This window comes from Grammomys surdaster, unplaced genomic scaffold (genome assembly GCF_004785775.1).
Source record: "Grammomys surdaster isolate TR1022 unplaced genomic scaffold, NIH_TR_1.0 191, whole genome shotgun sequence".
NCBI classification, from domain to species: Eukaryota; Metazoa; Chordata; class Mammalia; order Rodentia; family Muridae; genus Grammomys; species Grammomys surdaster.
The window spans coordinates 4,595,737-4,611,233 of NW_021604636.1; the positions used below are offsets into that span (position 1 = coordinate 4,595,737).

General features: G+C 35.4%; 1 protein-coding gene across 3 annotated transcripts in view; it reads left to right on the forward strand.

The window, feature by feature from the left end:
- The window catches only part of Kcnh7 (potassium voltage-gated channel subfamily H member 7), a 443,919-nt gene that overhangs the window by 359,295 nt on the left and 69,127 nt on the right, over positions 1-15,497 (forward strand). For all 3 annotated transcript variants that reach the window (XM_028769229.1, XM_028769231.1, XM_028769230.1), the window contains one exon: positions 3,019-3,418. In XM_028769229.1, coding sequence (XP_028625062.1) covers positions 3,019-3,418 — 400 coding nt within the window. The remainder of the gene's footprint in view (positions 1-3,018; positions 3,419-15,497) is intronic.

The following is a 15,497-nucleotide window of genomic DNA, read 5'->3' on the forward strand; positions in this document are numbered from 1 at the left end:
CTTTTTTTTTAAAAAAGTGTTTGTCAAGAGTTATTCAGCAAGAGGAGATTGGAACTGAGTCTATTCATTCAGCAATTTGATACTATCATTGCCTTCTCTCTACGATCTCAGACAAGACAGTGTAGCAGTACACATAAGGCTCACTAGCAAAGAAGACTCAAGTGAGCTTCAGTATTGTCAATAGAAATTAGACACACAACGATGGTGCACTGCAGTTACATAGTTATGCTTACAGACCTGGAGGTGATGTTACAGAGCTGTGAATGACTGTTGAAGTCACTGTTCATTCAACCCCTTGGCACAATGAGAGAGAGTACAACTGCTTCCCTATCTCTCCTCCTCCTCCTCCCACACTGCTCCTTTTCCTTTCCTCCCCCTCTTTTTCCTCTCCTGCTTTTTTTTCTCCTTGACCTCCTTCTGCCCCTCCTACCTCCAATTATTACTCTAATTACCATGTCTGGAAAACATGAAGGAGTCAAAAGCTTTATCACACCACACACTTCTTTTTTTTTATTGGATATTCTATTCATTTACATTTCAGATGTTATTCCCCCTTCCCCATTCCCCACTCTTCCAAACCTCCCATCCCATTCCCCCCTCCTCCTGCTTCCATGAGGGTGTGCCCACAACCACCCACCCACTCCCCACCCTCACATTCCCCCACACTAGGGCATCCAGACTTCCCAGGACCAAAGGCTTCCTCTCACACCATACTTCTTAAAACTTCTTTTCCCCAAACTATATGTCATTTGTGTGTGATCGTGTAAGTTATCCTGATTTATATTCTAAGAACATCTTAGTGTCATATAAATTTTTTTCATTGTTAATTATTATAGGAGAAATTTTAGAGGGTTTAAGGTGGGAACTTACAAGAGTATGAAGCACACACAGCAGATTTTTATTATTTCCTTGGGATAATGTCAGTGTTACTCTTCTGTTTCACAACCTGTAATGAAAACTGTCCATGTATTGCAAAGAATTTAACTTGATTTAACCTACTACTCTGTGAATCTGCATTATACTTCAATTATTTTGAAACATTTTATTCTAAAACCAAATAAGAGTTCTGGTATTTTCACAATAAACCTTACACCGCTCTGGTTCTGAAACTTGGGTAAACCAGCAGTTGGAGTAGGAAAAGAAATAAACTCAAGAGTCTGACCTGTTCAAAAGTGGTGAGACTGAACAAAGGTGACTCCTGCTATAAGACTCTGGTAATCATGTACTTGAGTGAAGTCCTTCTCTGTGAAAGACCCAGCCAGTTTCTTAGTGAGCTCTATGGTCCATGTTGCAAGGCTCTATTTGAGATTTCCGATGTTTGCGTCATGTATTTGGAAAGAGTGGAGGCTCCATCGTCTTGTTTTACAACATAAAGTTCCTAAGTAGAAACAGAAATGTAAATAGATATTTACTAGAAACGTAAAGAGCTACCATTTATTGGGTATTTCCTACAACCCTGTAGACATTGTATTTCCATATATAGACTAACTGAAGCTTGAGATTAAGAAGGGACCTGGACAGCATGGCATATGGATAACAATCAGAACTTAGTCCTAAATCTTCCTATTTAAAAGCCTTTACACACTAGGACCAAAGTAAATTACTGATACTATAAATAGGGACATTTACTTTACTTCCACTGAACCACGTACCACTATCTTAAATTCCAGAATACCTTAAAGGGACATATGCCTTCAAATTTGTGAAGAAGTAAAAACTGTTTTCTGCATTCCACTGCGCAAAATAATAACTTACCTTTGGCACAACCAAGACAAAGAAAACCATAACCCAGTTATGAGAAGTCCATCCAAGCTATGAAAACTCCTCCCACTTTGGGGAGGTTCCGATCTTGAAGAAATGATCTCAATGGAGACTAAAGGAGTCTCCTTTGCTTGTGACTGCTAGAGTACAGCAAATGGAGAAAGAATATATCTCCTACGATGTGTCCATAAAAAGTTTTCCTGTACACTTAGTAATTTTTTTCACTAAAAATATTCATAGTTAAGGGGTGATAGTTACTCCATGTGCTATTTCCTCAATTAAAACATTAACATTCTTAACACATTTGGATGTACTTTGTAAAATAAACACCATAATGAAGAGATAAAAATGACTCAATAATTGATTGGTAAACACTATGTAACTATGGAATAATTATATGCTCTGTGAACTATATAGTACTTATAGTTGACATTATTTAGGAAACATAAGAAATGAACTTGTAATTTGTACTTATCAGATTTCAATTCCTAACAACCAGTGAAATATCCTATTATTATGCAAAAGTATCCTATTATTAAACACCTGGTCAGTAATAATCATGCATTTACTTAACACATACCATACTCCAAAATGCAACTATGGTATCAAGATTCCAAGAAATGACTTATGAACTTGATGCACTCAGGAAGCAAAAAGAAATTTTCACTTAAATGTAGATTATAATTTATGTGTGCACTTATCCAATAGGAGTTTCCACAGTTACAAGAAGGAGCTTGACTGGTTCCTTTACATTGTTCAGGTATTTTTCAGCTCAAGCAAATACCCAATACCATGCAATCATTAATACCAAGATCTCATTTCTCAGTCTGTCTCTTGCCAAAGAAATAGCAGACTTTGTATCTCTTCATATATAGAGAGATCTCTTGTCTATAAATAATTATCTTTCTTTGTAAGAGTACTTCTTTCCAGCATTGTAAATGTGGTGTGAGGTGCTTAGTAGACACACAATCAATTCCCTGGACTTTGGTTGTGGACAGAAAACGTCAGGAAGTACATTCCATGTGGGAGTCACTTTCATAGATCTTGGGAAGGCTGATTCTCTTTCCATGGATCTTGTATGCCAAAACACTGGATTAATGAACCACATATTTGTCAAAGTGGATTCAAACTTTTTTGGATGAAGAACTAATCTTCATATTTTATTCCAGCCTGAGGCTGTACTCCCATTTTCTGTTAACTTGAACCTACTTTGGATTGCTTGCAACTGTTTCTGACCATACATGTTTATTTCCACAGACAACAACACTAATTGGTCTTTTGAAGACTGCACGTCTCCTGCGTCTTGTGCGCGTAGCCAGGAAACTGGACCGCTACTCAGAATACGGTGCCGCTGTTCTAATGCTCTTGATGTGCATATTTGCCCTGATTGCCCACTGGCTGGCTTGCATCTGGTATGCGATTGGGAATGTAGAGAGGCCCTATCTGACTGACAAAATTGGATGGTTGGATTCCTTAGGAACACAAATTGGGAAACGTTACAATGACAGTGACTCGAGTTCTGGACCGTCCATTAAAGACAAATACGTCACGGCACTTTATTTTACCTTCAGCAGTCTAACCAGTGTAGGATTTGGAAATGTGTCTCCTAACACCAATTCGGAGAAAATCTTTTCCATTTGTGTCATGTTGATTGGCTGTAAGTAGATTTCTCTTTTGCTATCTGTTAGAATAAAATAATAGCACAGAATTGGTATTTCTAGAACATAGAGAATGAAGCGAAATTATGGAAACTGTAGAGATAGAGGGTTACACTTGTGGATACTATATTTTATGAAGGGTGATTTTTCTCTGTGAAATGAAGGAACAAAAACTCTTTACCTATTCTTTCTTGGAACTAACCATAATACCAATATAAAATAAATTCATCACTTGGTGATCCCAGGGTTAGTTCTAGGACCTCCCAATGTTGTTTGAACCTGAGTACTATCCTCAAGTCCTTAATATAAAAATAATATCACATTGGGGACTCTAGATATGGCTGAGTGGTTAACAACACTTACTACCCTGGCATAGGGACTATGTTCTGTCTAGCATCCACAACTTCTTATAACTCTGGATCCAACCAGATACCCTCTTCTTGACCTCTGAGAATACAAGACATGAACTGAGTGAAAACTGATACATGTAGTCACTCACATGTAAACATAAAAATAAATAAAATTTGAAATAATATTTTTAAAAGTAGTATCACAAGAAGCCTTTAACCCAAAAATATCTTCATGTATAGAGTAAATCACTTCTAGACTACATGTATTTCCTAATGTAACATAAATGCTATGTAAATGGCATGAGGAAGAATGAGAAAGATGTTTAGGCATGTGCAGTACAGACATAACTTTTTGAAATTGGTTTTGTTCATAGTTCATTGAATTCTCAAGTGTTAGTACGGAAGTCACCATTCTCTACAATTAATAAGGTTATTTTCTATACCCTGGGATATCTTGGATATGACATTTAAGTGATGTAGGTCTTTAGCTTGAGGGTCTAAAAATTACAGTTTGCTCATTGTTATATAAAAGTATAAAAAGTATGATTGTAATTTATTACTAATAGCTATTTTATGTTACAAGACATGATTAATTTAAGTCAGAAAATAGACTGCTACACATAATTCCCTCTCATATATGTAAAATCGCTACATTTATACCTGCAATTTCTCCTCTTATCGATTTTAAATTGCTTTTCTTCTGACATAATTCTAAGTCCTAAGGCTTTGCATTTTGCCCTGTAGTATCTTTATACAAGGAGCATAATGTATTATGTATATTACTTAGAATAAAATACTTTGTGGTAAGATGAAGTTGACTTAATGACATTTTTTAAATTGCCATGCAAAGCCCTAGTCATAACCTGGATGAGAGCAGAGGACAATAACAACGTCAAAGGCGGTGTGAGCCTTAGACGGAGCACAAAGTTGAAAACAGATTTTAGCAATTGATTTTCATATATCACCATATTAATTAATGTAGTGTGCTTAGATGAAGCATATTTGTGAAACTTAAATGAGTTCTCTTAGTAATCTACTCTGTCTAAAATATATTTTTATTTCCATAACATTTTCATGAGAAAATACATTTTTAAAAAACCCTCAATATCTTCCAATTCCACTCCACTCTTGGCCATAAACACAGAGAATGCATTGCATGCAGAAGGCAAACATTTAAGGCATTTTTAATTTGCAATTGTAGCCACAGAGCAGATGGGAAGATGACTTTGTCAGTAAAGGTTTTGCCTTGCAAGCTTGTCGGGTCTCCAGCATCCACAGAGAGGCCAGGTGAAACAGGACATACCAGTAACCCCAGTACTAGGAAACTAGAAAGAGGAGGATCCTAACCGATTTTTGGCCAGCCAGGGCTTGTTGAGCTCCAGATCCAGTAAAAGACATGAAAAATACAGTGGAAGAGCCAGTAAGAAGGCTCGGCAGATGAAACTTGACAAACCTAGTTCAATTTCGAGATCCATATGGTGGAAAAGGAATGCTGACACCTACAAATCTCCCCACCTTGTCCTTCACATGCACACACACACACACACACACACATCCCTCTCATACATCTAAAACTATTACTATTGTACCTTCAATTTCTCTCTTATTGATTTTAAATTGCTTTTCTTTCGACATCATTCTAAGCTCTAAGTCATTAAACTGTGGGCACACACACATACACACATGGAAACACACACATGCACGGTTGCATACATGCTCAAAATTAAAACATAAAAATTTAATAAAAGATATATATTATGGTGGAAAATATAAACATATATAGGAATATATGTATTTTTATATGTGGAATATATATATACACATACACATACACATACATATATATATGGTGGAAATGATTGAGGTAGACATCAAATATCAACTTTTGGCCTACACATGTTTATATACACATACATATATAAACACATACATGTGTGAACACATACATACACGCTAACTCAAGAAAAACAGCAAAGGGTCCATCCAAATATATTTCACAGAGGTTAAAGATTTTAGTTGCATTATTACCAAACAAGGCAATGAAAAAGTATCTGTTCTTGATGAAATGTGTCTGCGAAATCAATATGAATGTATATATTTAAGAAAAATGTCCCTATATTTAGAAAAAAGAATTCATGATACTACAATATTTATGACCATTTATCCTGTTCACGACCTAGAAATCCTCAGCACCGTGATAGTTACTATGTGAATCTTTTTATGGGAAACAAATGTTATCTATTACTTAACCTACACACACGTCTAAAGTCCAGGAAGTGGTGACGGTTTCTCTTGCTCACCCCATTTTATCTTTCTTTGTCTCCTTTCACCTCTTCTTTATTCCCCTCCTGTCTTTTTTTGCTCTTTCCTTCCATTCTCTTAATGAGTGTAATACTAGGCTATCTTGACTAATCCTTTAAAGAGAATATGAGATTTCTACAGATAAATTTGATCTTCGAAGAGAAAATTCTATTCAAATATGACAGAGAAATAGTCAACTCACATTCCATTTACATCACTTATTTGAATAGAAAACTCACTGTTTTAAGCTTAATCAAAATGAGATGGACAAAGCTTGACGTCACACAGAAAAGGCTCCTGGGAATTTGCTCGTGAGTTCTCTAGTTTTCTGTGATGTCATTAATTAGGGGAAAGATAAAATTAAGACTTGGAGCACAAAAATAGCAATACTCATAAAATTTGCTTAACCTTCAGTCATATTGTTATTGATGTGCAAAGATCAATTGCCTATTATTGTTTACAATATTTACAAACTAAGACTTATCATAGCTAGAGAGGGATCTAGTTTCAACATAAAATTAAGGATCAAAACCAAAATTTTAATGTAAAATATCATCGGTGATAAGATCCTGTTAAAAATTGTCTCAGTAAATACAAATAACTGGAACATCTATAGAAAGTTTTAAAGCTGCTTTTTTTCCACTGAATTTCTGATTGTGCACATAGAACAGAGATTGGAGAATTTATTTTAGTAGTGTGCATAATTAGAAAATGAAAGAACATTGAACAAGTGTGAATATGGCTGTGCCCATGCATTTAAGTCTACATTTCTAATTTATGGATAGCTTTAAGCTGTTAAGTTCTCAGAAATGCCATGCTTTCATTTGAGGTTTTAAAGACTTACAACTTAGTAAAGTATGAGTGTACTCCAGCTCAAACCTGCTTGATAATGAACTTGGAAGAAATTCTTGATTTTAGTGTATCAGTCACTCTAAGTTCTATGCCTAGCCATGTTGGAGTAATTGGAGTCTGAAACTTCTATCAAACAAAAAGAAAATTAAGCAGGATGTATGAAGTCGTTGTTTTCAGAAACTGGGAAGCAGAGAATCGTGACCCATGAGAGAGAAACAAACAAAAACCTGTACCTCCATTCCAGAGACCCCGTGCAGGATGAGCAATGACGGGAAAACCATAAGTACAACACTCACACTCAGCAAGGAAGACTAGAAGGCGTGGAGACGAAGATGTTGGAATCTACAACACAGAAAGTGAAAAGAAATAAAAAGGCAGCTCTTGAACCTGCTGATCTCTTCTAAGTCACAAACACGTGAACAACAGCTCTCAGGCCCAGTAACGAGACTCGAAAGTACAAGTTGAACTATTTTCAGGGCTCACACAGGTAGAAGAGATATTAAAATTCAAACCAGCAGAGTAGAAAGCCTCACAGAAGATCCAGTTATGCAGGAGAAATCTTAGTAAAATACAGCCTTAGAATCAGAACTAATGTAGTCCTAACAAAGCTTTGAAAGCAAGCCCCAAACATGGTCTTTGGACTAGAGACATAGCTAACACACACACACACTCACACACACACACACAATCAGCCTCCTCTTCAAGTGGTCTGTCTGTAAGAATGCAAGAACAGTATCTAACTGAACTAAAAAAACAAAACAAAAAAAAACAAACAAGCAAACAAAAGAATTACACAATAGATGAAGCTCAAGAAACAAACACAAATTAGACATCCGGGATTAAATCATATTAAAAAGCTTCTGAGCAACAAAGAAAACAACCCAGTAAAGAGATGGTCTATAAAGTGGGAGAGAAAAGATGTACAAGCAATACAGCTGACAAAGATTTAACTATTCGGAATACAGAAGGAACCGTATGTTCTCATAAACAGAAGTCAATACAATTTAAAAGGAGCAATAGGCTCGATTATGGACATTTATCATAATCTGACACACAAATAACCAAATTCGGGAAAATGATCAGCATCTCTAATCCCCACGGAAACACACACTGAAACTAGATCTCATACCACCCTAGTAAGAACACCTATAGTGAAAACTATCAAAAATAAATGCCAACAAGAAAAAAAAAACCTTGTCTACTGATGGTAGAAACATACACTATACAGCTGTTATGGAAAAAATAAAAATAAAACTACAGTATGGTGATGTAGCAACTTCATTAACCGGGTTTATATACAAGGGAAATGAAAATCAGTCAAAAAGATATCTCTATACCCCATCTTTACTCCAGTATGATTCATAAAAGTTAAGAAATGGAAATAACTTCAGTGCTACTCATGGATAGATGATAAAAAAAAATGTGGTACACATACATACATATCGGTGGTAACAACAAGAAAAAGTGATAAGGCTAGGAATTGATTGATTCATGTGCAATAAGTTATGGTTAAATAAGAATAAGAAATTCTGGAGTGCCACTACACCATGACTTTAAACAGTAACTATTTAAAGAACTTTTTATATTTTTACCACAAATGAATGATAAATGTTTGAGTAAATAGAAAACATTTCAACACATGCATTATCAAAATGTTATATGATACCCCATCAATATATAGTTTCTCTATGTCACCCATAAACACACTTAAATTTGATTTTAAGGGGAGAGAATTCTAGAATAAGAAGATTACTCAATGGGTACAAACCTGAAAACCTGATTTTCTCTTTAATGTTTGATAATCATATAAAAAATCTGGACATGGTGACTAGTATCTCTAGCTAGTCACTGAGAATGGAGACAGAAGGATCCTAAGAGCTTGCTGCCCAGGCTGTCCACTAACAAGATCCAAGTTCAGCAACAGACCTTGGCTCCAACATTAGGCTGGATAAATGACTGAGAAAAGTATTCTCTTGCCTGATGCCACCCTCTGGGCTCCACACATGCCTGTATGGCAAGTGTCCATGTACATGCATATACACACACATTAGTATAACAAAACACACATGCATATACACACAAAAGAGAGGCTCACACCAAAATAAGTAAAAAGAAAGAATAATCTAACATTTTTTTAAAAGAAGGAAAAGTCTGGCACTGTGCAATATTAATCAAAAAACCAATTATAGTTATGATGACCCTTACCAAAAGAGAGAATCGATAAAGGCATGTGGACCTGACAAAAATCACTTGGCTAGCAGGTGAGGCCAAGCACTTAACCAATGCAAGGTGGGAATCCTCAAGAAGAAGAGCAAGCAGAAGCAGCAAGGTGGAGCCCCCAGAATGAAGGAGGTGGTTGGAGAAGTGTTCAGGAATGCCATGGCTCGATTTTTCCTTCAAGATTGAGGAAAACTATAAAAGACAGGTTTGAAAAAAAAAACTCAATGAGTATCAGACAAGCTGAGAACAAGACATATCAAGGCACATTATCAAACTGCCAAAAACTAACCACAAAGTGAACATTACAAAGGTAGTAAAAGGAAAACAGAAGACATTATAAACAACGCAAGAAATAATAAAATTGGCAGATCTATTATATACAGTGGAATCAACAAGACAATAGTGAAAGATCCCTAAATTGCTGGGAAAAAGAAGTATCTGTCACCATAGGAACTTACTATCAAACTGCATTTCAAGTAAGGATACGGAAAGAAATGACATGATTTATCGTGAGCAGACTATAAGAAACTATAAATTTCTCCAGTGAAAGGAAAACTACACCCCATGAAAGGGTGGAACACATAGGAATGAAAGAGACCAAAACTAGTACTTATATAAATGAATTCAAAACATTCACCCTTGCCTTTACACCCTTCAAAATAATTGACCAATGTGAATTGATAAGTTTTGTAAAATATGTAAGAAGAGGTGAGGCAATGATAGCCCAAAGGAGTGAAGGTGACAGAGAAGTTTACTGCTGCAAAACTCTTGAATCACTTGAGACAGTATTCAGTGTGCGAGAAAGAAATAATTACATGGAAAGCTGGAAACTACATTAATAAAATTTCAATAAAATGTGCCCCAACCTATAGAAATAAGCCAAAGCTCATTATTATTATAAAATAAATAAATAAAAACCTCAACCTGGAAGTTCAAAATATCCATCTTAAAAAGTTAACAAAAGACAAATAGCTTAAAGGTATACAAATGGAAAAAAAAGATAGAGATAAGAGGGAATTATGAAACTATTTGGACATATATAGAGAGACATTTACTGGACATAAAATCTGGCTCCTTTTCAAGGGTTAATACAATCAATACTCTTTCTACTAGGCTGGATAAGGTACAAATATTCAGCATTACAAAGGGGATATTTCAACTCCAAGACATTCAAAAGCTGAACAATTAATACTGTTGCTCAGTTTAGGTGACCCCTCCCTTCATCCCTGCTACTCCTGGTTTGGCTGCACATGGCCTGGAGCTCCAGGCTTATCACTGTCTATACTATGTGCTCTCATCCTGCATGATGCTCAAGGAGGATAATCAATGCCCTTAGTAATGCAGTCGATATAAATGTTGATCCTCTTGATTTGTTTGCAAAGTCCCAGACCAGTGCCAACATTTTCTCACAACTTCTGCCACAGTGGAGGACATGATGGACAGAAATAAATTAGACTGAGGAGTCTTCTGATGGCATAGACTACATTCTTTTTTGCAGACTTTGAGTGAAAAGCTGGACTCTGGGGCTTGAGCTGCAGGTCAATGGTAGAGTGTCTTACTGGTGGCAAAGACCCTGGATTTAATCCCCAATACCACCATCAACACCAACACCACAACAACAATAAAAATTTAAGAACTGATTTATGATTGACAATGCAGAGAAAATTGCACTATTAATAACTTGATAGCTTAAACAAAAAAACTTTAAAATAAAAATTGATCAATTGTATGTCATCAAACTCACTTTATTTTCAAATGACATTGTTGCTCTGGGTGTGATGGCACATGCCCTTAATCCCAGCACTTAGAAGGCAGAGGCAGGTGTGAGTTGGAGGCCAGAGATTTTCAGTTCAACCTGGGCAATATTGTAAGATGCTGTCTTAACAAAACCAAATGACATTGTTTAAAACAAAATTAAAAAAGAGTGAAAGTGGAAAACTAGAAGAAAATATTTAGAAGATATAAATTTTAAAATGGCTAGCATCCAGAATATATTAAGAATTCTTATAACTTCACAGAAAATATAACTGAAGTTTTTTTTTAATGAGCAAATTATTTCAACAGGCACTGCACAAAAAGACACCTGAATGTTGAAAAAGTCTACTTAAAAGTAGTATTAGTTATTGGTGAAATGCAAATTAAACACTAATGAGACACACTGCACATGCTACTTTGGTTCATTTAAAATGGCAATACCAAATGTCAGCAGGATCTGAAACAAACGGTATTGCCATAGTATGGTGAGTGGAACATAAAATAAGACAATTTTGGAAAACAACTTATTTTTTGCAAAGTTAAATAAGCTGTATCACAATGAAGTTCCACATCTAGGTGTTTAAAACACAAATGAAAATACATGCCCACACAAGTATTTATATACAAATGTTCATAACAGTTTTACACATAACAGCCAATGTGTGGGAAAATAGTGAGTTTTCTTCTCCCAGTAGCAGATGATGTAAACAAACTCTGGTACATCCTTATGATTTAAATTTTTTTAAGAAAAATACTGATAGACACAGTGATTCTCAGCCTTATGCTGAACAACAGGCATATTCACACGGAGTGTGTGTGGTAGTCCCTGGCAGGTGAAACTCGTTGCTTCAGTTTCATATCTGAATGAGCACAGGCAACGGAGTGACAGAATCACTCACGTGTTCAGAGATGCTAAAAACAGCTCAACTGTGCTTGCAGAATGTACGTACTTATTACAACTAAATAAACTATATCCTTAAAATTAAAACATTTAGTTTTATGTTAGTTATGTACAAATAAATTTCCATCAAGTTATATATTTTTTAAAAACCTGGAGTAGAATTTTTTAAAAACTAAAAATGTAAAGGCTATAATAGAATACTTAAGCTAATACTTTATTAACAATTAATATGTTACCTATGGGCAGAAAGAGGATATGTTTCTTTTGTTTTTATAATATTCAACCTGACATAAACAATTTTGGTGAAGTCAAATTTTCTACTCTAGAAGGCTGTGTTGGAGAAAGCCCCATATATAAATAGTCTTATTTATTCACTCCTTTGCTTGTTTAATCTGGCAATATGCATTTGGATATAGAATTGCATATAGAATATGTAATATTTTATGCTAGTGAATGGGCAAAAATAAAATGAGTTATGCAAAATATAATAATTCATTCTTTTTAGCTGGCAATATTTTGTTTTAAAAGGGATAGAAGAGATAAAACATCAAATCTTTAAGATTTTAAAATTCAACAGTTTAGAATTTACCAAAGATGAATTCCCAGTTTTTGACTCAGGTTTCCAATTATATACTTAGAATTTAGGGTTTTCCATCTTGACAATTTCCAGTTCCTAGTTCTGCAGTAGCATTTCTATACATTTCGTGGAGAAATGGAGATAAAACTACCATATCTACTAAGGCCCCAATAAGATCTGATTCCTGATCTCTCTTCTTCATATTATGAGCTTCAGGGAAAATAGGTGGTATGGGCCTTGTGTCTAAGATAAGGAAGCAATCTACAGAATTTTGCAGAACTAAGACATAATTTCATCCTTTATTACTATAGTCCAAACTCAAGAGAACATTAATCTTCTTCCAGAGTCAGTAAGAGAGAGTGAACTCTCCCTGGCTCCAATTTCTATTCTACTAAAACCTTAGTGGACTGGATGGAAGATGACTACCTACAGAGGACAATTTAATTTGCATTACTTAACCCAAATGTTAATTTCAATCAGACACACCCTCACAGACTCAGATAAAAATGGCATATAATCAAATTATCTGAATACTCTGCCCCAGTCAAGTTGTCATGAAATTAATCCTTCCCTTTCCTCATTTTTTGTATATTTTAATAAATGATCACATCTTTTCCAGAAACATTATCTTTTTGGAAATCTCTGACACACAAAGACTACTATAACTTAGCATGATAAGATATGCAAAAAACCCAATTAGGAAGGAAAATAAATGGTCCAAAAAAAACCATATTAGTATAGCAGAGCCTAAATCAGGTGACATCTACTTTTTTAATGAGCAAGTATTTTTTAGAAGATTGTCCAGTAAATACCTTTCAAGGAAAAGAAAAATGTATTAGGTGAACATAGGTGAATCCCATACTTCACATTGTGCTCTTGCTTCTAATGTTTCGCTACTGCTTAGTGTACTGTGGCCCCAGAGCCTGAAATCCACATTGCCACATCAAAGTTCTTGACAGGATTCCCAAGATCCATAACCAACACGTACATCATGCAAGTTTTCTGCGTGGAATCTATGGTTTCCATGTTTGAGTTATTAGATATGCAAACACAAAAGAAAAACAATACAAATATGAAAGTTTTATTTTAAATAAAAATGTAGAGCAAGGGCTGGAGAAATTACTTACTGGTTAAGAGCACTAGCTACTCTCACAGATCTAGGTTCAGTTCCCAGTATTCAAACAGTGGCTCACAACCATCTATAACTCCGGTTCCAGGGGATCTAGTCCCCCTTCTGGCCACTGTGGACACCAGGCATACACATGTTGCACATATATACATGCAGGCAAAAACCTCACACACATTTTTAAACATTATCCCAAGAAATATTTATGAGGATATTCTAAATCCTGAATGTAAATTGATGTCATAGCACTTTCTCCTCATAAATGAGCAAAAATGTGTTATAGCTTCCTTGGCAAAAGTTAAGCGATATACATTTTTTCTAAGTCAGATATATGTATGAGTATGTATAACTATGAGATCAAAATAATTAAAATCAATTAAGAGTTACATGCAAATTAACACTCTAAGGAAATTGTTTCATACGAAAATTAGTCAATTACTTGAGAACTCCAGAGTATTGAAAATTTGCAATGAGGATTTACTTTGACAATATTAGATTCCAGACTGTGGTAGAAATAAGTCCTTGTTTTTAAAAAGTAGTATTTCAGGACTAATTAAAAATTAAATTTTTACATTTTTATTATAGTGTCTTATTAATTTTTTGATAACTTCTTACATGCGTAAAGTGTAGTTTAATCATGCCCCCTCACTCCTCCCACCCCTTCTTTCACCTCTCCTCCCAACCTCACATCATTACCTACATGTATACATATAAAACCCATCAATTCCAATTTGTACTATCCATGGGTATGGGGTTATTCTCCAGAGCACAGTTGCTGTACCAGGATCCATGACCTTAAGGAAAACTGAATTTCCCTCTCCTCAAAACTGCCAAATTCTAGGAGGCCTTTCTTCTTTCATACTGGAATGTTGCCTGGTTTGTTCTTGTGCAGGCAACTACAGCCCCTGTGAGACTATGGGTGCAATGGCCTTGTTATATCTAGAGTACAGTTTTGCTCTGGTCCTCCCTAACTCTGACTCTTAAAATCTTTTGACTTCCTCTTCCATAATGTTCCCTGGGCCTTGGAGGAAGAGGAAAATATACTGTAAATGTCCCATATGTGGCTAAGTCTGCCCAGTATACTGACTTTATGCACTTTGACCCAGTGTGAGTATCTATGTTATCTGTCCACTGCATTAAAAACCACCTCTGATCAGGTCTAAGGGTTTCACTAATATATGGGTGAGACATACAAACATAAAGAGCAAATTGATATTATGCCCATTTAGTAAAGCAATGGTGATAGGTTTAGCTTGGAGCATATGACCTTCCCAACAATGTGTTCTTGGCCATATTTATGGTATTGGGCTTGAATTTCCTCCTGAGTCGCTGACCATAAATTGGTTACCATGAAGTTACTATTGGACCCATGGGCATATTTTTCTGTGCTGATCATTAGTTTAGCTCTAAGATCTCACAGCTGTGTAAGATTGTTGTTAACTTTTCTCCCGAGTTTTGCATGTCATTTTCAAATAATATGAAAGCCAGCCAGCAAGGGAAAGCTTCCTGGTTCATATCAATTTGACTTTTCTATAACAATACCATGTGGGAAGAGAGACTGCCATATGGAAACCTGTCATTTTTCATATATGTTATAGACAGATAGATAGATAGATAGATAGATAGATAGATAGATAGATAGATAGATAGACAGATAGATAGATAGATAGATATAGAGATATATGCATTTAGTAAACATTTGTTTAATTGGAGTTGCCCTACACATGGAATAATGCTCATGTCAGTATAATGCTCACAGGTGACCAAATAAAAAGTCCAGGGCCATGTAAGTGATTTTTGCACCAAAGTTGTTGCTCAAGGGTGCCATTGATCTTAGTTGCTCACCAAAACTTGGTAAGTCTATACTAATGGAAAGGTGGTTTTAAAACCCATAAAAGATGATTTTGGTTTATAAAAACCATTTTCAGAAAAACATGGTAACGTTGACTACGATTCAGCTCATCACAAACAGAATGAGTTTTCACAAATGTACTGA